The sequence below is a fragment of the Sorex fumeus genome, unplaced genomic scaffold, assembly GCF_029834395.1.
Source record: "Sorex fumeus unplaced genomic scaffold, SorFum_2.1 ptg000013l, whole genome shotgun sequence".
NCBI classification, from domain to species: Eukaryota; Metazoa; Chordata; class Mammalia; order Eulipotyphla; family Soricidae; genus Sorex; species Sorex fumeus.
In genome coordinates this window covers 10,275,318-10,299,851 of record NW_026606070.1, presented here as the reverse complement: position 1 = coordinate 10,299,851, position 24,534 = coordinate 10,275,318, and the positions used below count along the sequence as shown (strand labels likewise).

Genomic DNA, 24,534 nt, shown 5'->3' with positions numbered 1-24,534 from the left:
CCCAGTCCTCCCTTCCTCAAGTGTAAGATCTTCCATTGTCTGGTCACTAACCACCAGGCCTCGCACCTTGCCCTTGCGGTGAGTCCCCTCAGACCTGGTGGACACGTGGTCTTGTTATCTTAGCCGTTTGGTTGTTGTAAAATCTTTTAGGGAACTTACCAGGATACTGCCCATAATTTATCCACTTTCCATTCTTTTTTTTTTCCTTTTTGGGTCACACCCAGCAATGCCCAGGGGTTACTCCTAGCTCTGCACTCAGGAATTACTTCTGGCAGTGCTTGGGGGACCATGTGGGATGCCGGGAATCGAATCTGGGTCCACTGCCTGCTAGGCAAACGCCTTCCCCGCTGTAATGTCACTCCAGCCCACCACTTTCCATTCTTTACTCACTTTCAAGTGCTCCCTAAAGGAGCTGAGTTGGTGTTTTTAAATTTGCAAACCTTTTCATCAAAACTCTTCCCCCTCCCTGTCCCAAAAAATGAACATGACTCAGACTTTAAAACTCACCTCCAGGGTTTTCTTGGGGAAGCAGGCTTTCTCCCCAGGTCCTGTCCTCCCCCCAAACTTGATTTCCCAATCCACTGGCAGCATGACTGCCCAGGTGCCTTGTATAAAGGACAGCATAGTTTAGGAATGCAGAGAGGAAACTGGAAGCAGCGAGCTGAGCAGAACACCCTTGGCTTTGACACGTCCACCCCAGAGGAATCAGACAACCCCAGAGCCCAGAATCCCTCAGGATGTCCCAGCTGCTGAGCACGAAGTCTGTACATGCAGAGCCAGACCCCTGGACTTCCTCCTTCCTCCCTTGACTTATATCCGAGTGCAGCTCATATAAGTTCCCATGTAAGGTAGAACAGCATTAGGGAGCCTGTCTCTGCCGTCACCCAACCAGTCATAGTTGTGCTTTCTGTTGCTGTTCGTTTTGTTTGGGGGTCACTCCCAGTGGTGCTCAGAGGTTTGTATTTGGTGCTGAGAATTGAACCCAAGCCAGCCGCGTGCATGGTGTTTGATGCCATGCTATCTCTCGACCCCACTCATGATGGTGCCTTTAGTGCTTGGCCCATTCTGTGACTTGGCATTGCTGGGAAACATAATTATGACCACCAGATACAAGCGGTTCTCTTGTTGGGACGGCCACTCAAATTTTCCTATTTTTTTAAAAAAGAAAACAAAGCCTGCAGAATGCATGTCACTTCGTATCTGCTGTTCCAGAGACTGAATAAGACGAAGGACATAATCTTATTGTCACCACCATTTTATCTGCTTCTTCCAAGGTGACTGTGACAATCCCAACTTCAGAAAGACAAAATATAAACTAAGGCTCTGTTAGAGGACTGGCTCTAGTACCCCCGACTGCCAGGTGATGTGGCAGGGAAAATGCATTAAAGAATACGAGCTGGAGAGATTCTTGTGCATGCCAGAGGTCAAGGTCTTGTTCCTGGCGCCTCGTATGGTCCCAAGCAAGACCAGATGCAACTCCCAAGCACAGAACTAGGAGTAGTCCCTGAGCACCATGAGGTGGGGGCTGAAAAAAAAAACAGCAATAAAGAAAAAAGGCCAAAATGCCTAGGGTTGGGTCAATGATGGCAGGTGGAGGATGGGGATGGGCAGGAAGAAGCCTGGGGCCACAGCAGAGAGAGTTTGAACCGGTAGTGGGATGGGGGTTGTATTATCATATGCCTAAGATGCACCTATTATGAACTTAGTAAATTATGGATCTTCAATTAAAATTGTTTAAGGTAAATAAAAACACCTACCTTTTGGGGCCAGAGCAAAAGGGGTTTGGCATTGACTTGGCGCGTGGGTGACCTGGGTTCAGTTCCTTGGGACCACATCTGAGTCCCACCAGGTGTGGCCAAAAACAAAAACAAATAAACCTGCCTTGGACCTGGAGCAGGTACGGGGTTAAGGTATTTGCCCTGGGCTCAACTCCCAGTCCCCAGAACTGCATCTGGTGCCCTGAGCTCTGCCAGGAGTGACCCTTGAGCACAGAGTCAGGGGTAAGCTTTGTGCACAGCCAGGCATGCCTCAGGCCCCTTCATATGCTTCCCACACCCCAACCCCCCACGCACACTAAAGCATGACTGCATGCATTTAATCCTGTGACACATTGCATTATCTCTAGCTCAGTGGAGCTGGAGCAATAGTACAGTGGGTAGGTCGCTTGCCTTACACACAACAACCAACCCAGGTTCAATTCCCAGCATCCCATATGGTCCCCCAAGCACCACCAGGAGTAATTCCTGAGTGCAGAGCCAGGAGTAACCCCTGTGCATTTTTGGGTGTAACCTAAAAAAACAAAAAAAAAAATTCCATCACAGCAAGCACCAAGACCGAATGTGTGAGTTCCATAGGGGATGGGGGTACCGTTGAGGATTAAGTGAGCACAGCTTAGGGAAAAAAGACGAAGCAAAGAAAAACAGGTCCAAGAATCAGGGTCGGTCCTCCCGTTGTTCATCAATTTGCTCGAGCAGGCCCAGTAACGTCTCCATTGGAGACTTTGTTGTTACTGTGTCTGGCATATCAAATATATCACGGGTAGCTTGCCAGGCTCTGCCGTGCGGGCGAGATACTCTCGGTAGCTTGCCGGGCTCTCCAAGAGGGGCGGAGGAATCAAATTCGGGTCGACCGTGTTGGCTGCGTGCAAGGCAAATGCCCTCCCGCTGTGCTATGGCTCCAGCCCAGGTCCAAGAAAGTTTTCTGATTGTTCTTTCTATTTTCTGGTTGTTCTTTCTACTTTCCTGGTACCTACACTGTTTTCAGCCTCGACCATGTTGGCTGCGTGCAAGGCAAATGCCCTCCCGCTGTGCTATGGCTCCAGCCCAGGTCCAAGAAAGTTTTCTGATTGTTCTTTCTATTTTCTGGTTGTTCTTTCTATTTTCCTGGTACCTACACTGTTTTCAGCCTTGTGTGAACTGTGTCTAGAACACAGTGACACCCAGGCCCTGCCCAGAGAAGTCAGGGGGCGCCTGGGCCTGGGCTCACCGCGCCAGTACCGCCTCCTGCCAGAGAAGCTTCCTTCCCTCCCTCGCTCAATTCTTCCCCCTCAGTGGCAAGTCTGTATAGAGTCGCTGTGTAGAGTACAGCTCTGAGACCTGACCAAAGACGAGGGTCCAGCCGACAGAGGACTGGGGGAGCAGGGAAGTCCTTCCCCAGAGGCACTGCTCTCGCAAAGCTGTTCTTCCATCCGTGCTCTCGGCTCGGCGCTGGGCCCGGTGGCGAGCAAGCCCTTAACACAGAGCAGTACTAGGCTGCCTCGACGGAGCGGCTCAAGCCACAGAGAGGCTCCTCTCCCGATCTAGGGCTGGAGGCCTGAGTCGGTGCAGGGACGGGGGTTCCTTCCTAGGGAAGGGGCTTTCCCCAGCTCAATCACCTTGCTCGCCTTCCTGGCCCTTCCTCATCTACGTCCATATTTCCCCTTGTATAGAGAAAGTCGTCGCGGTGCATTAGGGCTGGTCCGACAACCCCATTTTAACAAACTGCATCTGCGGGGATCTCATGTCCAAATATAAAGGCATGTTGTGAGGGACTGAGGGTCAGCACTTCAGTGTGTGAGTTGAGGAGGACACAGGTAAGCCCCTAACACGGGGCTCTGAAGAAATGGGAGGCAGGAGAAGTGCGAGTTTCCCACAACGCGAGCTTGAGGCACGACCCAGACGTCACGCACACAGCCATCTGCTCTGAAAACAGGGCGGCCACCGAGCCTCCTATTAGGAAGGCAGCTTCTTCAGAGACGCTTTGTTCCTCTCTCACTTCTCTGACCTGGCCTGAGCTTCCTCTAATGTGCTGGCTCCAGGGGAATTGGAAAAACTGACAGGGTTAATGCGGGTCTCCGTAATACTGACAGATACATAGTTTAGCCAGCAGGTTGGTGACTGAAAACACCTTCCACGAGATTAAAAGCCTTCAAGATATTTCAAACAGTAACTACCTTCTGTGACAGCCAGCAGGGACAATATGTTACTTGAAGCGCCTTCTTGCTGGTGAGTGAGTAACTAGAGCTTTCCTGTACCCAATTAGCAGAGACTAAACAACGTTGGAAGTGGATGAAGATTGGGCAGTTTGGGTGTAACACGTCTCAGATATCAATTATCACGAATAAATTAAATTTACTGACCAATTTGGGTTTCACACATTCTTCAGGGTACAGGCTAGTGGAGAAACAACCCAAATATCCTTGTCCTCTTGAAATTTACACTATAGCTTTAGCTTGTTAACCTCTATCACTTAATAAGTATTGATAATATAAACTCTATCAAAATCAATAATCTCAATCTAGTCAAAGGTGATTAGACAGGAAACTATCTTAGAAGAAACAGTTCAATTCGAAACTATAATGATGATGACATTTGAGTGTTAAGTCTGTGAGTGTTTTCTGTGATCCTTCACTTTTATGCCTGTTCACATTTGTTTTCATATATCATTTGCATATTGGAAGGAATTAAAGGATGAGGGTGAAATCCAAGAGGTTCTTTAGCTGAAGAGGCTAGAGAAGTTCAAAATAAATTTCTAGCAAGCATATCCAACCTTGAGTTCCAGTCTCAATACCTTCCTCTTATTAGCTCTGTGACCTTGGCTTTTCTAATTTTGCTGCAGTGTTATAATCAAAACTAAGGTAATCTGCCCACTGTGGCCTCTCAGTCATTGGAGGATTGAAAACAGAAGTCATTGCATGTTGTGGCTGGTCTGACTATTGGATTGAACGGGTAAAGACCTCCTAAGATCAGCCCCACAGCTATTATTTATAGATTCTTGGAGGAAAAATCGTGACATCACTGAAGTAGAGCTTGGCGATTTTCTATAAAGCCAAACACATGCCAGACATATCCCAACCATTCTAGTCTTAGAAATTTGCCTTACAATAGTAATTTATGTCTATACAAAGGTTTATGCATAAATGTCAATGGCATCTCATCATATTCGTCGATTGCCTCGAGCAGGCCCCAGTAACGTCTCTTTCATCCTAGCCCTGAGATTATATTCAAGGCTCTTTAGGAGAATGAGACCCATCATTGTTACTGGTATTTGGCATATTTGGTATGCCATGGGGAGTTTGCCAGACTCTGCCCTGTGGGCAGGCTACATTCGATAGCCTGCATGTTTGTCCAAAGTAGGAATGAGATAATAAGATGTCATAAAAAAGATGTCCTGATAAGATGTCGCGCGGCCGCGCGGTTCCGGGAGCTGGATTTTATAGTCTCTGAGTCTTGGCCGTTGATGGGATTACACGGCGCCAGGGGGCCAGGTGGTGGGTGTGACCCCCGCCTACAGGAATTTGGAGGATCTGGTGGAGGATGCTCGACTCCAATCCGAGTAGGCTTGGAGATCTCGGCCCCGGAACCCGCGTGGATTTGTCCCTCTGCCAGTACCTTCATGTGTGCGGAGAGTGGTCTCAGCATGGTGGTGGCTGGTCCTGGAGGTCTTCGGCTGCTGAAGCCCTGGTCGGGGCAGGGAGGAAAGCTCAACCCGCTCCCCTCCAAGGGGCCCCGGCAAGGAACAGCCAGGCGCGGGGGCAGGAGACTGCACTGTTCTCATCCGGGAGCTGGATTTTATGTCAATGGCATATCTATTTATAATCAAGCTGGAAATAGTCTAAATATTCACAAATAGGCAAATATATCTACACCATAGAATATTACTCAGTAATCAAAAGGAATGAGTACATGCTAGGATAGGAGTAAATTTCAAAATAAAAAAAATAGTGACAGGATAAAAGAGGCCTAGAACAATATGACTATAATGTTTTCTTCAAGGGCTGGAGTGATAGCACAGTGGTAGGGCATTTGCCTTGCACGCAGCAAACATGGCCGACCCGAGTTCGATTCCTCCGCCCCTCTCGGAGAGCCCGGCAAGCTACCGAGAGTATCGAGCCTGCACGGCAGAGCCTGGCAAGCTCCCTGTGACGTATTCGATATGCCAAACACAGTAACATCAAGTCTCACGATGGAGACGTTACTGGGCCCGCTCGAGCAAATCGATGAATAACGGGAGGACTGTGACTGTGTTTTCTTCAAGGGCTAGAGTGATAGCACAGCGGGTAGGGCATTTGCCTTGCAAGCGGCCAGCATGGCCGACCCAAGTTCGATTCCTCCACCCCTCTTGGAGAGCCCGGCAAGCTACCGAGAGTATCTTGTCTGCACAGCAGACCTTGGCAAGCTCCCCGCGATGTATTTAATATGGCAAACATAGTAACAACAAGTCTCACGATGGAGATGTTACTGGGCCCTCTCGAGCAAATCGATGAACAACGGGAGGACAGTGACCGTGACCGTTTTCTTCAAAAACAGAGAAGGGGGCAGAGCGAAAGTACAGTGGGTAGAGAGTTTGTCCTGCACGTGGACAACCTGGGTTTAATTAATATATAATATATAATATCCTTGGCACCCCATATAGTCCCCTAATTCTTGCCAGGAACGATCCCTGACTACTGAGCCAGGAGTAAGCTGAGCACCAGCAGATGTGTCCCTAAACCCAAAATAAAAATAAATTAAAAATTAGAGAAAATGCCAGATATTAACAGTGACAAAAGATAATTCATTTGATGCTATGCAGTAAGACAGAAAGGGAAGGTTGGAAGGTTATACTGTTGAAAGCTTTAGGGTTATCGATATATGCACTCTTATGTTTAGGGTGATGGTTTCATAGATATGTGAGAGTCATGAAATTATATACTTTAATCATCTGCAATTTATTACATGCCAATTTACTCTATGTAAAAAAAATGTTCTTTTAAAAATAAGATCAATTTTAGAGCTTCCAACCCAAGAGGAAGGAAAGAGATCTATCATATTCCTTAATCAGTCTGACTCATACAGAGAAGAATAAATGGGGTGACCAGTTAACTGTGGGAATCCAGAGACAGGTTTTCCCATGAGCTGTGAGGATGGATTCACATCAGGGCCAGAGATTTAAATTTTCAGTGCAACCAGCCTGAAGTTATTAAATTTTTAAAGAACAGTATAGATTTCTGTCCAGAGTCACAAGACAAAGCTAGAAGACAGAGGGCTACATTTTTTCCTTGTCAAGAGCTGATGTAGCAAGCCCAGAAATATAAAATGCCTCATCAAAAAATTAATGCTTCAATATCCAGGAGGCTATTGTATCTGGGTGACAAATTTCAGATGATAGAGATGCAAATATAAACCCTGCCGTGGATTTTTGTTTTTAGATAAAGCAGTGATATTGATGTCACAGTTAAGTGTAAAGCAACCGGAGTCGAGTCTCTCTGTTATTTTACAGGAAAGCCCAACTGGTTTTGCCAGGATTAGCAGTGACAAACAATAAATCCCAGGAAGTAGCACATGAATCTCAGAACCAGGCCAAAGCACTGGATTAATATCCCAATAGCTAGAATCAGAAAAAGGAAATGTATGTTGAGGAACTAAAAAATAAGATTATATTTCAGCCTTGGCTAGCTCCAGAGAATGAAGCCCTAGGATAGAAGAATTCTGGGCTGTTTTGCTAAATATTGGTGGACACTTAAAAACAGACATGTGATGATCACTTAATTTTTCAATTAAGAGCCTTTGACGAGATCATGAGGTAGGACAACCGTTTTCTGTTTCTCTGTTCAGGGAGCAGATAGAACATGATGATTGGAGTTCATGTGATTTATGATTAACATCTCTATATGATTAGGGTTGGCAATACCCTAATCGCTCCTATCTGATTCTTAAAAAAAAAAGAAAAAAATCTTCAAGGAGTAGAAGGTTGGAAGCTAGTCTTAGGTCAGAGGGAAGAGAAAAAACACGTGGAACATGAAGAAACATAGAAAGGAAATAGCAATATCTAATAGTAAATGACTCTTGGTGTTGACCAACATACAACATTGAGTTTGTCAACAGGGAGGAGTGGGTAGGTGGAAGGGGACCGTGAGACACTGACAGAAGGACACTGACACTGTGGTGTTGGGTGTGGTGCTGTGACATCGTATGTATGAAATTCAATTATTAGTAGTATTGTAAGTCACAGTGTCTACTCAAGGACAGTAGACACAAGGACCATAGTTGGAAGCCTGTCTCATGATCTGGGAGAGAAGGCAGCTGGAGTAGAGAAGGGATCACTAAGTCAATGATGGTTGGAGGGATTGTCCAGGAGGGGAGATATGTGCTGAAAGTAGATAAAGGACCAAACATGATGGCCTGTCAGTATCTCTATTTCAAACCATAGTGTCCCAAAGTAAAGAGGGAGTATGGAGGAAATTGTCTGCCATGGAGGTAGGGGGAGGATTGGAAAGTTGGGGGAATAAAATGGTGACATTGGTGGTAGAGGACGTGCACTGATGGAGGGATGGGTGTTCGATCATTGTATCACTGAAACTCAAACATGAAAGCTTTGTAACTGTATCTTACAGTGATTCAAGAAAAAAAATCACAGTGTCTAAATTTGGGGATAAAAAGAGAATAAATTAAAATTTTAAATAGATGTTAACTAAGAATAATAGTGCTAGTGGGAGAGCACGGTGTATGCTAAAGTTTCTGAGTTTGATCCCTGACACTCCATGGCACAGCCAGGTATTTCCCTTGGGACCCCTGAGCACCTGCAGCTTGGTGTGGGTCTGGGGGCCCCAGCACACACTTCTCTTAGGAGTGGCCTCTATAGCAATCAAATGAGTTTACATTGATGTGTTAGTCATTAGTGGGCTATTTCGACCTTGTCAAAGGCATTTTGTAAGTGCTGGGCAATAATACAGCATGCTGCATACTTTCCTTGAATGTAGCTGGCGCGGTTTCAATCCCTAGCACCCTATATGTTTCTCGAAGTCCCAGCAAGAAGTGCTCCCTGAGTGCTGAGCCAGGGTGAGCCCTGAGAACCTCCAGGTGTGGCCCCCAAACCAAAATAAAATAAAGTCGTTTTCTTTATTTTTTTTTATTTTGAAACTGATTCTGAAAGAAACAAAATGGAATATTCCTGTTTATATTTTGACCCACTATATCATAGTGGGCTAGAGTGATAGCACAGCAGTAGGGCATTTGCCTTGCGTGTGGTCGGCCCAGCCGAGCCGGGTTTGATTCCTTCACCCCTTTCGGAGAGCCTGGCAAACTATGGAAATTATCTCGCCCACACGGCAAAGTCTGGCAAGCTCCCCATGACGTATTAGATATGCCAAACACAGTAACAACACGTCTCACAATGGACACGTTACTGGGCCCGCTCAAGCAACTCGATGAACAACGGGAGGACAGTGCTAAAGTGCTACATCATAGTATTTAAAGGATGCTACTTCTCCAGCTGATTTTAGATTTGATATAACTTAGATTTTCCCAAACTCCCAAGTCCCCGGGTAAGTTTGGTCATTGGCAGCCTAGCTGCTATGTTCTATGGGTACCAGAGGCAGAGAGCCCTGGGAGGTGACAGACTTGGAGCGTGTCCCCTGAAAGTAGGCTGGCTGCCAATGGCTCCCCATCACCACGGGAAGGCTCTCTCTAGCTAAGTCCTGAGACTGCCGTGCTCAGAAGCTCATGCGTCAATGTTAAAGTCAGAGCAGATTTTTAGGAAGGTCTTAAAGACTATGAGGGAAACATAAAATATAATGAGAAGAGTTTGGAGAAGAGAGGAATGACTCTACCTTTCAGAGATTTGACCTGCAGACATAAACCCCAAGAGAAAGGAGAATAACATTCATGGAGCAGCTGCTGTTGCTTTGGCACGTGGCAGAGCCAAGATAATTAAGTTAACATCATGCTCCCACCGAACATATGCTGCTGGAGAAAATAAAACACACCAGCAAGTCTATCTCGGGGTCTTGGGCGGAAGCATATGGACACTAGGAGAATGCAAAAGGCTCTATCAGGTGAGCGAACAGCATCTTCCTAGCCTTAGAAGAATGCCTAATGCTCTTTCTTCCTCGTCGCCAGGACTCCGGATCACTTCCTTTACTCAAGCTGACCTGATGTCACGGAATGTCCAGTATGTCCATTCCAGTGAGACCGAAAAACATTCCGATGCCTTCAGCTTTACATTATCTGACGGAGTCCATGAGGTAGGAGGATGCCCTGATTCCCTCCTAGTGTGGCTATTGATTCAACACCATTTTCCTCTGCCCAGTGCACACCAGCACGGGGCATCGTCACTGACTCTCCTCACAAAGAGCGCATTTGGGGTTCCGGGCAGGCAATCATCCCAGCACTGGAGAGAGAGAGAGAGAGAGAGAGAGAGAGAGAGAGAGAGAGAGAGAGAGAAGCACCAATCCCACCTGCACTTGTCTGCCACTCTAGGTGACCCAGACGTTTCACATCACCATTCGCCCTGTGGATGACTCGCTGCCCATTGTCCAGACCACGGGGTTGCGAGTCCAGGAGGGAGTGAGGAAGACCATTACAGAGTTCGAGCTGAAGGCGGTGGATGCAGACACCGAGGTGAGTGCGTGCGGCTCTGTGTGAGTGAGTGAGGGTCCCAGGGGGTGCCATCTGTCACTCTGCGTATGTGCATCTTGGGGTTGGGGTCAGCACAGGCCTCCTTGAAGGACTGAAACGCAGAAGATACCATGGCCTTCAGACAAAGTACAGTAGATACATTTGGGAACAAGTGGTTTGTTTCAACTCCTATTTTGTTTTTTTTATTAGTGAAAAACCATGAGGTACAGTTATAGGCTTACAAATTTTGTGCTTGGGTTTCAGTTATACAATGATCAAGTCCCCATCCCTCCACCAGTGCCCGTCATCCATCCCCATGGGTCCCAGCATCCCCCCCACCCTCATCCCCCCCCCCCCCCGTCCCATCCTGCTTCTGTGGCAGGGTATTCCCCCTTGTTCTCTCTCTCTTCTTTTGGGTACTGTGTTTTGCAAGAGAGGCTTTGAGTGGCAATCAACTCCTATTTTGTTTTGTTTTGTTTTGTTTTGTTTTGTTTTGTTTTGTTTGGGGGTCACATTCAGCGGTGCTCCGGGGTTACTCCTGTGTCCTCATTCAGGAATCTCTCCTGGCAGTGCCCAGGGGCCCTTGTGTGATGCCGGGGACAGAATCTCAGTCAGCTGCATGCAAGGCAAGCCCCTTATCTGCAGTACTATCTCTCTGACCCCATCAACTCCTTTCTGAAACTGTAGATGATGCATTTATCTTTTGTTCCACTTACATCTGACAATCTTTTAACAAGTTGTTTTTTTAAATCTTGATTGAAGTTATGTGACATGATAACACTGTGTAACTTCCAGATGCACATTATTATAAATTAACATCCTTGTAGAAAATTAGATAGGTGGTATTTTACCCATTTTTAAAATTCTCTACCTGAATGAGGAAGACTTTTCTCCTCCATGACCTTCTGCCCCATCATTCCAGTTTCTCTGGATGTCAACTCATTACTATTAGTGCACACTCCAGTAAATGAACTTTGTATAATAGAAGAGAAATGTAGAAACTCCACTCTTATTCTCATGATACGTTCAGAGTGAAGTATCTAACATGGTGACATAATTCACTCCCTTTACAGCCCTTACTAATCAGTTCTATACACAACCTTCCATCCAGCGGAACTCATTCATACATTCAGTCTCTCAGAAAATATTTATTCCATACTTAGTGTGACATTCTGCAGCTAGGAACAGAAAAAGCCATAGGAGCGTACACCTTTTAGTTATGGGAACAGAGGGGCAAAGAGGGGATCTATAACATCTTGTCTAAAGTGGTAAGTATCAGATTTTGGAACATTATATGGCTGAAACCCAATCATGAACAACTTTGTAACTGTGTATCTCACTGTGATTCAATTTTTAAAAATGAATTTAAATTATTTAAAACCACTCTCCCCACCAAAAAAATAAATAAATAAAGTGGCCAGTGCACTCAGTGGGTGTGTTTCTTTTCACCAGTGGTCTGGGAAGGCCTCTGTGGTGGGGGGTGGTCTTGGAGCTAGAATGCAGGCAAAGTAGGCCGCTGCCCCCAAATCACATCCTCAAGCCCAGAGCTGACGGTTTTTAGCAGAGACAGCATGAAGTGAAAGAGCAAGTTCTGTGGGTTTTTTTTTTGGGGGGGGGGGGGGTTATTTACTCTGAGCAGAACCAGAAGTGCAGAAGGCCGTGCTCAAGTTCCAACAAATTCCAAGTGTGCCTGGGTCCCATGAATGACATCTAGGAGACCAGGAGCTGCAACCCAGTGAGCACACGGTTTGGGGAAAGGAAAGTGAGAGCAGAGAGAGGTGGAAGGGCAGATGAAGAGCCTTCTTGGCCCACAGGAGGCCTTTGCATCTTATCCTAAGTTGGTGGAAATCGTTGAGGAATCTTGAGCGAAGTTTTCTACTCATCTTTTTCCTTCTCCATGTCACATTTGAAATAGCAATTAGAAAGTTAGCTTTAGCTCAAAGGCATGTGGGATTATCTATATAAGAATGAGGAATCAGAGACATAGCCCAGAGCTTAGGCACTTGCCTTGCATGCTGCTCACCCAGGTTCAATATCTGGCACCCCGAATGGTTCTCCAAGCACTGCCAGGAGTGACTCGTGAACACAAAGCCAGAAGTAAACCTTGAGCACTTCTGGGTCCCCCAAACCAAAACAAACCAAAAACCAGAAGAGAGGTTTTGGGAAACTGGGGAGAAATGAGTGGAAAGGAAATTATTTCAAAAGGTTTGATTTCTATCACCATAAGACTGAGACTCTTAAAGGACACATTTCAATTGTCTTACAACTGAAGACACCTAAATATAAGTTCAATTCTGGGGAAGTTTCATATTATTTTTAGTTTTGGTTTTGAGGATCACATCGGCCTATGCTCAGGGCTTACTCCTGCCTTTGTTCTCAGGAATCATTTTTGAAAAGGGTCATTTTGAATCTGAGTCGTTTATAGCAAGGCAAGCGCCCTACCCACTGTACTGTCACTCTGGCCTTTTAACTTCATTTTTCGGGCTGGAGCGATAGCACAGCAGGTAGGGCGTTCGCCTTACAAGCGGCCAACATGGCCAACCCGAGTTCGATTCCTCCGCCCCTCTCGGAGAGCCCGGCAAGCTGCCTAGAGTATTCGATATGCCAGACACAGTAACAACAAAGTCTCCAATGGAGACATTACTGGGCCCGCTCGAGCAAATCGACGATCAACGGGAGGGCCTTTACCTTTACCTTTTCGCGCTTATAAAGAAAATGCTCCCCTTCGTGTATTCATGTTCATGGACCATCCTTCACTGGTCTTCTTTTTCCCTTCTCCTCTTGTGTCCTGCCACCCCCTCAGGCCGGTTTCATCACCTTCACCATCACACAGTCACCGCGCCACGGTACCATCGAGCGAGCTGGCATCGGGCCACGCTCTCAGCACACCTCCACCTTCACCATGGAGGACATCTACCAGAACCGGGTCAGCTACAACCACGACGGCAGCAACTCCCTCAAGGACCGGTTTGCCTTCACAGTGACTGATGGCACCAACCCCTTCTTCATTGTCCAGGAGGGAGAGAAGGAGGTGAGAGGCGGGGATTTAGACAGGGAGGCTGGCAAAGCCCATAGATGTGGGCAGGGGATTTCAGGACCAGTGGAGCAGTGTTGGAGATCTTGTTCTGTTGCTTACTCACTGGTCTTGGGCTGGTGTGTTGCTTCTGATCTCTAAACTTCATCTTCTCTGGGCTGACAGAGAATATGAAGGTTCAGGTGCTGCTTGCCTAGTACACAGCTGTGGTAACTGCAACACTGGTTCAAATCCCAGCACAGCATAACATCCCCTTAGACTACCACTAACCATCCCTGAGCTCCAAGCCAGGTGGAGCTTCAGAGCACCGTCAGAAGCACAGATACTGACGTCTCCAAAGCACAGATACACAAAATATATGCTAAGTAAATAAATAAGTAAAGAAACTTCAGCTTTTCAATTGTCAAAGCAGAACCATAGTGATCACCGGCTTCCGTTCATCTCCAGATCTAAGGGGGTCCTTCAATCCGGTGCCTCCCACATTTGAGAATTAGTGGACGCTAATAATTATCACTGTTATTATTCCTCCTTTCTGTTTCACCCATTCTTTTTTTTCTTTTATTTTTAGTTGATCTCGTTTTTCTGTAATATCATCTGACTCTGTATTGTCTTTCTAGAGTTCCCTCAAGTACTCAAGTCTGGGGGGAAATAACAGTGATTAAAATTGACTTTTGCATCCAAGACTCAGAGAGCTAGCTCAACTTGAGGTCGAGCACTTGATGTGCATGTGGAAGCTCAGGTTTGATCCCTGGCACCACATGATCCCCCAAGCCCACTGGCTGGTAGTAGCTCCCAGGCATGGCCAGATGTGTCTAAAAATAAAACAGATCACAAATGAGGAGCCATAGCGATAGCACAGCAGGTATGGTGTTTGCTTTGCACATGGCCAACCTGGGTTCGATCCCTAACATCCCATATGGTCCCCAGAGAACTGCCAGGAGTAATTCCTGAGTGCAGAAACAAGAGTAACCCCTGGACATCACTGGGAGTGACCCAAAAGGCCAAAAAAAAAAAGTAAAAATCAAATCACAAATGATTCTGATTTTAATTTTGGATCTCTCACTTATATGGCTATGTCACTTATTGTGGCATCACATATGTCACTTATGAATATTTTAGGATACTCATAACAATGTCCATAATCTTTCTAGGCCCAATCTATAAAATGGGGATAATATCTACCCCTCATGTTGTACATTAAGGCTCTTAGCCCAGTGCTTCACACACCGAAAACATCCAATAAACTGGCTGTGGTCACCATCACAGCGTTTTAGGACCAACTAGTGGAGCAGGTAAGGATGCTTTCCTCTTGAGTAGCTATCAAACCTCCCTTCACAGAATTGCTCCCTTTGAACAGAAGGTGTCCAAAAGGACCAACGAGATTCCCCCTCTGCTGCCTTCCCTGCAAATCCTCCTCCTTCACCCATCCTTAGCGGGCTGCTGTGCTCCCATCACACTCCCTGGGAACAATTTTCCGTGGCCACCCCTGTCTCATCCCATCTGGAGGAATCGGCAGAGCCGCTTCAGTGAGTCACCCCTGCCCGCCCAGAGTAACACCAGGGTCCGCGTCTCACCCTGGAGCGTTTCCTTCCTGACTGAATGACGGCTGGCTCTGCCCACGCTGCCTCCCTTGGTCCCACAGGTCTGCGAAGGTCAGTCTCAGGGGCCGCAGCAGGGGGATGACGCCTGGGAGTCCCTGACAGCGGGAGGTCCGTGCTGCATCCTTGCCCAAAGGTCATCACTTTTCTTTGCTTTCCCAAAATGAGAACTGATTCCTGGTTAGTTTGACTTTGCAGAAGAGAATCACGGTTTCTGGTTGAATCCACCAGAGGGCTGCTTCTCTGAGGAAATGGAAAGGTCACGGCGGGTCTCTGGAGGCCTCATGTCATTTTCCAAAGTGGCAAGGACTCAAAAGGAAAACTGAGCAGGCCTGTCTGCCTGGTGGCTCATGGTGGCCGCTCAGAAAGTGCCGGGCGGGTCTCTCCGTGTCTGTTCTCTCCCCCCCCCCTTTCTTTTCCTGCGTCTCTCTAGGGAAATAAAGTTGTAAACCCAAACCTTTTCACTACTCCTATAAATGTTTTCATTCTCGATTTCTCCTACCTCTTCTTTCATATGTGGGCGGCTCTCTTTCTCACAATAAATAAATAAATAAATAAATAGATGTCACTGTCACACTGTCCTCCCACTGTTCATCGATTTGCTCGAGCAGACCCAGTAACGTCTCCATTGTGAGACTTGTTACTGTGTTTGGCATATCGAATACAACACGGGCAGCTTGCCAGGCTTTGCTGTGTGGGCGAGATACTCTCAGTAGACTGCCGGGCTCTCTGAGAGGGGTGGAGGAATTGAACCCGGCTCAGCCTGGCTGGGTGCGCGCAAGGCAAATGCCCTACTGCTTTGCTATCACTCCAGATAAATAAATGAAACACTCCAGATAAATAAATGAAAGAAAGAAATTTTCTTGGACCAGAGAGATAGCTCAGTAGGCTAAGTGCATGCTTTGCAGAAGGGAGGCCCAGGGGCTGGAGCAATAGAACGACGGATAGAACGTTTGCCTTGCACACAGTTGACCCAGGTTCGATTCTCAGCATCCCATATGGTCCCCCGAGCACTGCCAGGAGTAATTCCTGAGTGCAGAGCCAGGAGTAACCCCTGAGCATCGTCAGGTGTAACCCAAAAAGCAAAGGAAAAAAAACAAAAAAGAAGGGAGGTCTAGCTGAGACCCCCCCGAACTGCAGTCTCTCAAGCACGAAGCCTGGAGTAGCCTCTATGCACCACTGCATGCGATCCCTCTTCACGAACCAAAATAAATGAATAAATATTGTTTTAAGTTGAAAAAGAGAAAGGTTTTCCCGTGAGATCTCTCTCCATCTGGCAAAAATACCACCTACAGTCAGATTTTACGTTCCAATGATTTTTTTTTTGTCCACAAGAGTATTGAAAGAAAAATATTTTGTTTATTTTTGCACCACAGAACAAAACTGACCTCAACGAATGCTTGGGAAGCAAGGCCCAAGGCAGGTGAAATCCTAGCAAGAATGCCACCTGTTTCTTGCTTTCCTTTTGATATTGGCATGACTTTACCCATTAGTCTTTGCCCATAAACCTCAGGTTAAGAGGTATAAGCCCTTGAAATGGGCCGGTTGTCCTTCCTGTAGTATGAACAGTTTTCAGCACCCCCATCTTGGTAGGTCCCAGTTTTGACATATTTCAGTTGTATGTGACTGAGGAATATGTTACCTTGTTTGTTTTCCTCCCACAGATTATGACAGCGGCACCTCAGCAATTCCAAATAGACATACTCCCTGTAGATGATGGCACTCCGAGAATTGTCACCAACCTGGGACTACAATGGCTGGAATATATGGATGGCAAGGTAAGAGGGGAAGGTGAATCCCCTGTTCCATAACTTCCAGCTAGTAGATACAAGTACCGACCAGTCTGTAAAAACTTTGCACTTAAAACAGCCTCAGTCTTCCCCTTATCATCCTCTCATTGTGAAAATTGTGATTGAAGTTGGTTCCTACCAACTTCCTCATTCATGATACAGATTCTTGAATAGGACTCATCCTAACTCATTGGGCCACAATATAATGTCAGTTATCAGTATTGGGGAATGACTTTAGGGAAACACCTGAAAACTGTGAGTTTCTTTGTTTTCTTAGGAAAACAAACTGAGCTTCCTAAGAAAGATTAATGCCGTGAGCCTGGCTAAGATTATCATTTAAGTTATTCTTACAGTGAAATCCACAAAGCAGGAGAGTTTAAACAAGAGAATTTATTCTTTCCTCATATATCGTAAAGGTAAAGGTAAAGGCCCTCCCGTTGATCATCGATTTGCTCGAGCGGGCCCAGTAACGTCTCCATTGGAGACTTTGTTGTTACTGTGTTTGGCATATCGAATACATCATGGGTGGCTTGCCAGGCCCTGCCGTGCGGGCAAGATACTCTCTGTAGCTTGCCGGGCTCTCCGAGAGGGGCAGAGGAATCGAACTCGTTCGGCCAAGTTGGCTGTGTGCAAGGCAAACACCCTACCGCTGTGCTATCGCTCCAGTGTGTCAGTATGGCTGAGTGGTCTAAGGTGCCAGACTCAAGTTCCTGCTTCCCTCATATATCAAGGTAGAAGAAAGACTCCACTTGACCAGGGAGGGCTGCAGGTCATCAGGGCTCTCAACAGATGACCAATATTCTTCAGCATCCTCCCCTCCACCACACACACACACACACACACACACACACACACACACCTACACATACACAGGCCATGGGGAAGTTAATGATTGAACACATCTCTTGCACCCATTGGCAAGAAATGGGCCGGTTCTATGGGAGGCAACAAGCAAGGAATTGTTGCTAGGCATATTGTGGCCCACTATATTGTTGGGCCACAATATAATGACAGTTAACAGTATTGGGAAATGACTTTAGGGAAACATCTGAAAAATTCCACAGATGGGAAAGAAATGAGTATTTTTTTTAGTGAATATTCTCCTTTTCCTGAAATCCAGTTTGGCCATCTTAAGGCTTGTGTCTTCATTCTCACTGGGTAGCGTAGCACTGTAGCACTATCCTCCCATTGCTCATTGATTTGCTCGAGTGGGCACCAGTAACGTCTCCATTGTGAGACTTCTTGTTATTGTGTTTGGCATATCGAATACACCACGGGGAGCTTGCCAGGCTCTGCCGTGCGGGCAGGATACTCTCGGTGACTTGCCGGGCTTTTTGAGAGTGATGAAGGAATCGAACCCAAGTCAGCCTCATGCAAGGCAAACGCCCTACCTGCTGTGCTATCTCTCCAGCCTACCACTGGGTAGCATATCAGTCGTTAAATCCCCATGGAAGGGGCCAGAGAGAGACATGGGGTAGAGTGCATGCTTTCTATGTGGCCAAACCCTTTGACAGGGCCTGTAGACCCCTCAGCACCATTTCGAGTCTCTCACTCTCCCCCAACATGATATAAAATCCCTATCCACAACCAAGCACACACAATTAGGTCATCTATTCCTTATGGGGACTGACTTACTTTTATATGTGATATTGCCTGTAGGATGTGGAATTTTTTTTCCATCTGCATGTTGCTTATTTGTTGACTGTACGTGTAGCTCTTGTACTGTATTGATGGCTTCCTACTGAAGTGGATGGGATTTTGTGTGTTTGTTTTGAATGTACCCCTGAGATACTCACGGCTTCCTCCATCCTGGCAGGCTTAGGGAACCACTTGGGGTGCCAGGGATTGAACCAGGATCAACCACACACAAGGAAAGTGTCCTACCCAAATATACTATCTCTCTGGATAGGCGTTTTTAAATAAATGAAGCGAAACCAATACAACCTCTCTTTAGCCCTCACTTGATTTCGTTCTGCATGTTTAGCTCCATCCCATTCTCTTCTCAACACTCTCCAATTGGTTTTTACTTATTCACTCTTACTGAGATGGTGCAGGTTAGAAGAGTGCCAACTTTTAAATATTTTATAGGTACAGTATTGCCACATGATACACACCACCAGTATCTCTCCACCTCAGTCCACTGGGCCCTTGCAACCATTTTGTTGTTGTTGTTGTTTAATTTCTCATCATTATCCTATTGTAAGAGTCCCAGCAGTCATCAAATGAGCTCTGTTTCACCAAGGTTAAGTACATGTTCTCATACTTCTTGATCCCGTAACATTGATTACTACTAACACTCCACTTTTTCTCTTAAGCCTTTATTCTCACTGAATATCTGTCGAACTAATGGAAAAGTGAATTAAAGTTTAACCAGTAAGCTTGGATAATGTTGTCAGATAAAATATTCATCATATTCAAGATTGAGCACTGTAATTAATTACTGAAAGTTGTAAAGTAGCCGTATTCCCTGTAGCGTGTCATTCTTTCAAAGATCCGACCTTTCAGGGCCAAACTCAAATATCCCCGGACCTCAGAGGTTTCCATCCCCAGTTGTAGATGAACTGAATCTCCCCCTATCCCAAGGGTAAGTAGGACTCTTCTGTAGCTCCCTTATTGCTCTGGCCACAATTACTCTGTGATCTTTTCTTTCCCAGTGAAGTGGGAGCACTTGAAGGCAAGGCTGGGATGGTGTCGATGCTCATAACCTCTCAAATCCTGACAGAGTTTCCCAGGCAGCAAATGCGCTCAGTAAATCATAGCTGAACCGAATTAAATCTGAGTCAGAGGGGCTTGTTTTCACTGTATTCCCACCTCAGGAATTAAATTTAATGGGTTTCTATTTCAGGCCACCAACCTGATCACCAAGAAAGAGCTGCTGACCATGGACCCGGACACGGAGGACCAGCAGCTTGTGTATGAGATCATGGTGGGGCCCAGCCATGGCTACGTGGAGAACAAGCTACAGCCTGGCAGGGCCACTACTACGTTCACACAGGGTGGGCACTCAGGCACCTGAGAAGTGGGAGAAACCTAGTCCCCTGCTAGTCCCCAATTTTTCTTAGTCACTTCCTAGCTATTATACCTGCACGTAACCTAGTTGTCAACAAAAACATCTCTTAGGGTCTTGCCATCAATGTTTGGGATTTTGCTTCTCCTGCATCCCACCCACCCAGTCCCCCCTCACCCTGCTGTTGCCCTGTTCCTGTGAACTGTGACAAAGAAAAATTCATCCTTACCCCACATCTTCAGCACCCAGATTGCTTTAGGTTTTGGCCAAGTTCTCTAGAAATGAACACACAGCATTTTTTTTAAAAAATGGGTTTGCTTAAAAATCCCCCAAACAAAATCTGTGATCTGACTATGAAAGATCTAGTCCTCGAGGGGCTGGAGCAATAGCACAGTGGTAGGGCATTTGCCTTGCACGCAGCCAACATGGCCAACACAGGTTCGATTCCCAACATCCCATATGGTCCCCCGAGCACTGCCAGGATTGATTCCTGAGTGCATGAGCCAGGAGTAACCCCTGAGCACCGCCAGGAGTGATTCCTGAGTGCATGAGCCAGGAGTAACTCCTGAGCATTGCTGGGTGTGACCCAAAAAGCAAAAAAAAAAAAAAGATCTAGTCCTCGATGGTTTATTTTTGTTTTCTATGGTTTTTTTTTTTGAGTCCTTATCAAGGAAATTAAAATCAGCATTGAGTGGTTGCTTCTATTTGAACCACACACAGCAGATTGTTTTGTGTGTCAGCTTCTTATAAAACTGTCAGAATCTTCTAGGCTTACTGAAGGAGGGCCCTGATTGGGAGCGGCCATTGGTCATGTCCAGGCCTCATCTCTTCTCCTTGTTCCCTGGCTCCTCTCCTCTCCAGGCCTCTGTCATTGGCGCCAGACAATGTGGACTATGTAATCCACCCCTAGCCTTTCTTCTGAGCACTTACCTTCTAAAGAACCTTATTTAGAAGGAATTTGGGGGTAGGAATGAGAATATTTAAACAGAGTAGTCAAAGACTTCCCTCTGTGTCAGTTCTCACATTTACATTAAAATTATCAGTTTTTAAGTGCATGATGCTAGTCCTGTTATAGGAGAGAAATGCATGGCAGGATTTGACTTTATATGTTGCATGGAACATATTTGGAGGGAGAGGGAATACACCAAGAACATTAGTGCCATAGATAGCTGTGATAGTTATCATTCACATAGGCATTTTGAATAAGGAAAACACTTTTATATCATAGGCTTTATTGTAGTCTATAATATAGACTATATTATAATATAGGCTATATATAATATATTATAGCCTATAATATGGATTTTATATTATAACATAACAATGAATTTGTCAAACACAGTAACAACAAGTCTCACGATGGAGGCGTTACTGGGCCCGCTCAAGCAAATCGATGAACAACGGGAGGACCATGACCGTGAACATAACATTATATAATATATTATAACTTTTATATATATATATGGCATAACATCAGAGTGCTTTCTTTACATCAAAACCCTGATATTCTCATTTTATAGTAGTAGAAAGACATTTTTCTATACATAGAGACTGGTCTTTGTTACAAAGAGCTACAGGATTTTATTTTAAATTCTGACAGAAACATTTATTTTTAAAACTGCTATCCTTTGTTTTTCCTGACAAAAGAAGTTCTGTCAGTAACCCATTAGGAGGATAAATTGGGTGTATTGGCGTGGGAATCCATGAGATTGTCTTTAATTCCCTGGGCTAACTCAGTATCTTTTCTCTTACAGAGGAGGTGAACTTGGGGCTGATTCGTTATGTGTTGCTCGAAGAGAAGATCCATGAAATGATGGACAGTTTCCAGTTTCTGGTGAAAGACAGTAAACCCAATGTGGTCAGGGACAATGTCTTCCACATCCAGTGGTCCGTCATTAGCTTTAAATATACCAGGTACGTGTGCTGCTGTGTGTTCAGACTTGGAAAATGGAATGAAGCCCTCATGTCCATCTGCTGATGGTTGTGTAGTAGTAGCAATAATAACAACAGTAGCTCCAAGTAATTCTCAAAAACTGAAGCATCAGGGATGGAGCAATAGTACACTGGGTATTGCATTTGCCTCACACACTACTGACCCGGGTTCGATCCCTGGCATCCCATATGTCCCCTGACCACTGCCAGGAGTAATTCCTGAGTACACAGCCAAGAATAACCCTGGAGCATCACTGAGTGTGGCCCAAGGACAGAACAAACAAAACTATAGCATTAAACACTGTTCTAGACATTTAATAGGACCTTGTCTCATTTAGTACTTACAATTATGAGATTTGTACCATCGTATGTTTCCATGACATCAAAGCATCAGAGACAGAAAGAGGGTGTACGGCTGCCAATGAAACCTAAGCACTTACCTGCAACTCTCACAGTGGTACCTAAGCCTTGGTCCAACAACCATCCTCAGTGATGAAAAGGAAAACTCAGGTCACACATATAGTTTATTGAACCCTAGAGACTTATTACCGATTAATTGCACTTGGATAATTTGCCTCTTACTTTGCAAAACTGCAAATTCATAGCCGCAAACAAAGGTAACCTTGTACCATAGTTTAATCATGCTGACATTACACAATACCATACCTGTATCTAAACAACAGAAATGTATGTCTCACCATTCCCCAGACTGGGAAGACCAAAACCAAGGCGTCAGCAGATTTGGTGCCTGATCCTGGCTTCAGTGGCCTCTCTCTCTGTTCTCATATGGCAGCTGGGAGCAAGAGCTCCTTGGGGTCTCTTTTATAAGAGACATGAATACCAAGCATGAGCACTCCACTCTCGTGAGCAAATAAAATCCTCTCCCATGGCGGGGCAGGGTTGCACTGGATGAGTTGGAGGTGTGGAGGATACTCAATCTGCGGTACACTATCACTCCCTCACTTTCACAGAGCCCCCTTTGTCTAGATACCTATGATCGATGCCAATTCTCTGTCTTCCCTCGTCACTTGCCCAAACTCCGTTCTACACTTCCCAGAGCTCTGGTCTGGAACTGCTCCTAACCTAAGTCATGAATTGCCTGCTAAGTCACTTTCTTCCCCCTACATCCACTGACTGAGGCTTGTGACTGCCCAAAGGAACAATTATTTCTTGTTTCTCCACACTGTAGCACTGTGCTCCAGTTGTTCATCAATTTGTTCGAGTGGGCCCAGTCATGTCTCCATTGTGAGACTTATTGTTACTGTTTTTGGTATATTGAATATATCACAGAGAACTTGCCAGGCTCTGCCGTGCAGGCAGGATACTCTCGGAAGCTTGCCAGTCTCTCTGAGAGGGGCAGAGGAATTGAACCCGGGTCTGCTCGGTGCACCGCGTGCAAGGCAAATGCCCTAACGCTGTGCTACCGCTCCAGCCCTTGTTGCTCTGCATTCTCAAATATTAACTGTTAGTTCCTCTGTGCTCTGGATGAACCTTCAATTCTTTTTAAAAATTGAAGGCAAGACTTGAATAGAGGGCAAGACTCTACTGCATTCAGAGCTTCCTTAGCCACTTATCATGACAATGCCAGAGAGACACAGCCCTGCCTACAGACCCTTGTTTCTTAGAGAAACCCAAACTGTCAACCATCCAACACCAAAAACCAACCGGAAAAGGCAGGCCTTGTGCAATTAGATGTTCTCACGCAGGCTGCGAAATTTCAGAGAATGCCTCTCTGTGTGCTTCCAGCTACAATGTCAGTGAGAAGGCGGGGTCCGTCAGCGTCACCGTGCAGAGGAATGGGAACCTCAACCAATATGCCATTGTCCTGTGTCGTACCGAGCAAGGCTCTGCCAGCTCCAGCTCCAGGGTCGGCTCCCCGCCTGGCCAGCAGGACTACATGGAGTACGCCGGCCAGGTAGGTGACCTAGGGGCTGTCATTTGCCAGACCACCGGCAGGCTCCAGTCAGGGCTCTAGGCCCCAGTGATGCCTCCACCTCTCTTTCCCCCATCTTCCCTTTGTTAGTGTCCTTCATCACCAAGTTTCCTGACGGTGTTCTTTCCAGTCTAATCTTCCTCCGAGTTTCACTGCCAAAAACCTATGTTGTCCAGCTCCTTGGAAGTGTTTGCCTTTTGCTTCGTGGTGTCCAGAGTTTCCAGAGCCTCTTGTTCTCAAAGCCTTCCTCTCTGCCTGCATATTCTTTATCTGAAGAAAAGGAAGAACGAGTTGGTCATCGAGAAGCTATTGGTAGATAATCACCTGAGAGAGGGTGGGAACATAAACTAATTTTAAAGTAAAGATGGAGAAAAGTGTATGCATCCAGCGACTGAATAAGGATGGAAAGGATTTGCAGCGATTAGATTAGGGGGGCCCAGGACAAGAGAGGGCAGGGTTGAGTGTGTGCCTCACATGTAGTCCACAACACTAGGTGGGTCCCAGCACATCATGGTCCCCTGAGCTCTGCCAAGATGCTCACTGCCATGTCTGGTGCTTCAGGGCCTGAGGGCATCATGATCTTGGACCCGAGTATTAAACTGTCAGTCTGGTTGACTGAGGATCACCAGGACCTCCTGGTGATCCCCAGGCCCTGGGAGCACTTCTTGGAAGCACCACTTCCAGAGAGAGACAGAAGTGAGACAGAAAGAGCGCACTGTCAGAAGATGGTGAGGGAGTGGTCTTCACCCTGCCTAGGACCTGTTGCCTGGAGTTGTCTTAGACAGTGAGCTGGGAGACGTGCTAGCTGGTGGGGAGGGCCGAGAGGGGGCCCGGGGCACACAGAGAGGCCTGCAGGTCTCTGACTCCGGTAATGACGGCCAATGC

General features: G+C 46.2%; 1 protein-coding gene and 1 non-coding gene across 2 annotated transcripts in view; both read left to right on the top strand.

Annotated features, from left to right (window-relative positions):
- Window positions 1-24,534, top strand: part of FRAS1 (Fraser extracellular matrix complex subunit 1) — a 508,077-nt gene that overhangs the window by 417,345 nt on the left and 66,198 nt on the right. The window contains exons 48-54 of the mRNA XM_056111320.1: window positions 9,858-9,982; window positions 10,218-10,358; window positions 13,159-13,386; window positions 16,652-16,765; window positions 19,623-19,773; window positions 21,539-21,698; window positions 23,463-23,631. Coding sequence (XP_055967295.1) covers window positions 9,858-9,982; window positions 10,218-10,358; window positions 13,159-13,386; window positions 16,652-16,765; window positions 19,623-19,773; window positions 21,539-21,698; window positions 23,463-23,631 — 1,088 coding nt within the window. The remainder of the gene's footprint in view (window positions 1-9,857; window positions 9,983-10,217; window positions 10,359-13,158; window positions 13,387-16,651; window positions 16,766-19,622; window positions 19,774-21,538; window positions 21,699-23,462; window positions 23,632-24,534) is intronic.
- LOC130020820 (U8 small nucleolar RNA) lies at window positions 7,536-7,670 on the top strand. Its single transcript, XR_008792027.1, has one exon. It is a non-coding gene; the product is annotated as a U8 small nucleolar RNA (small nucleolar RNA).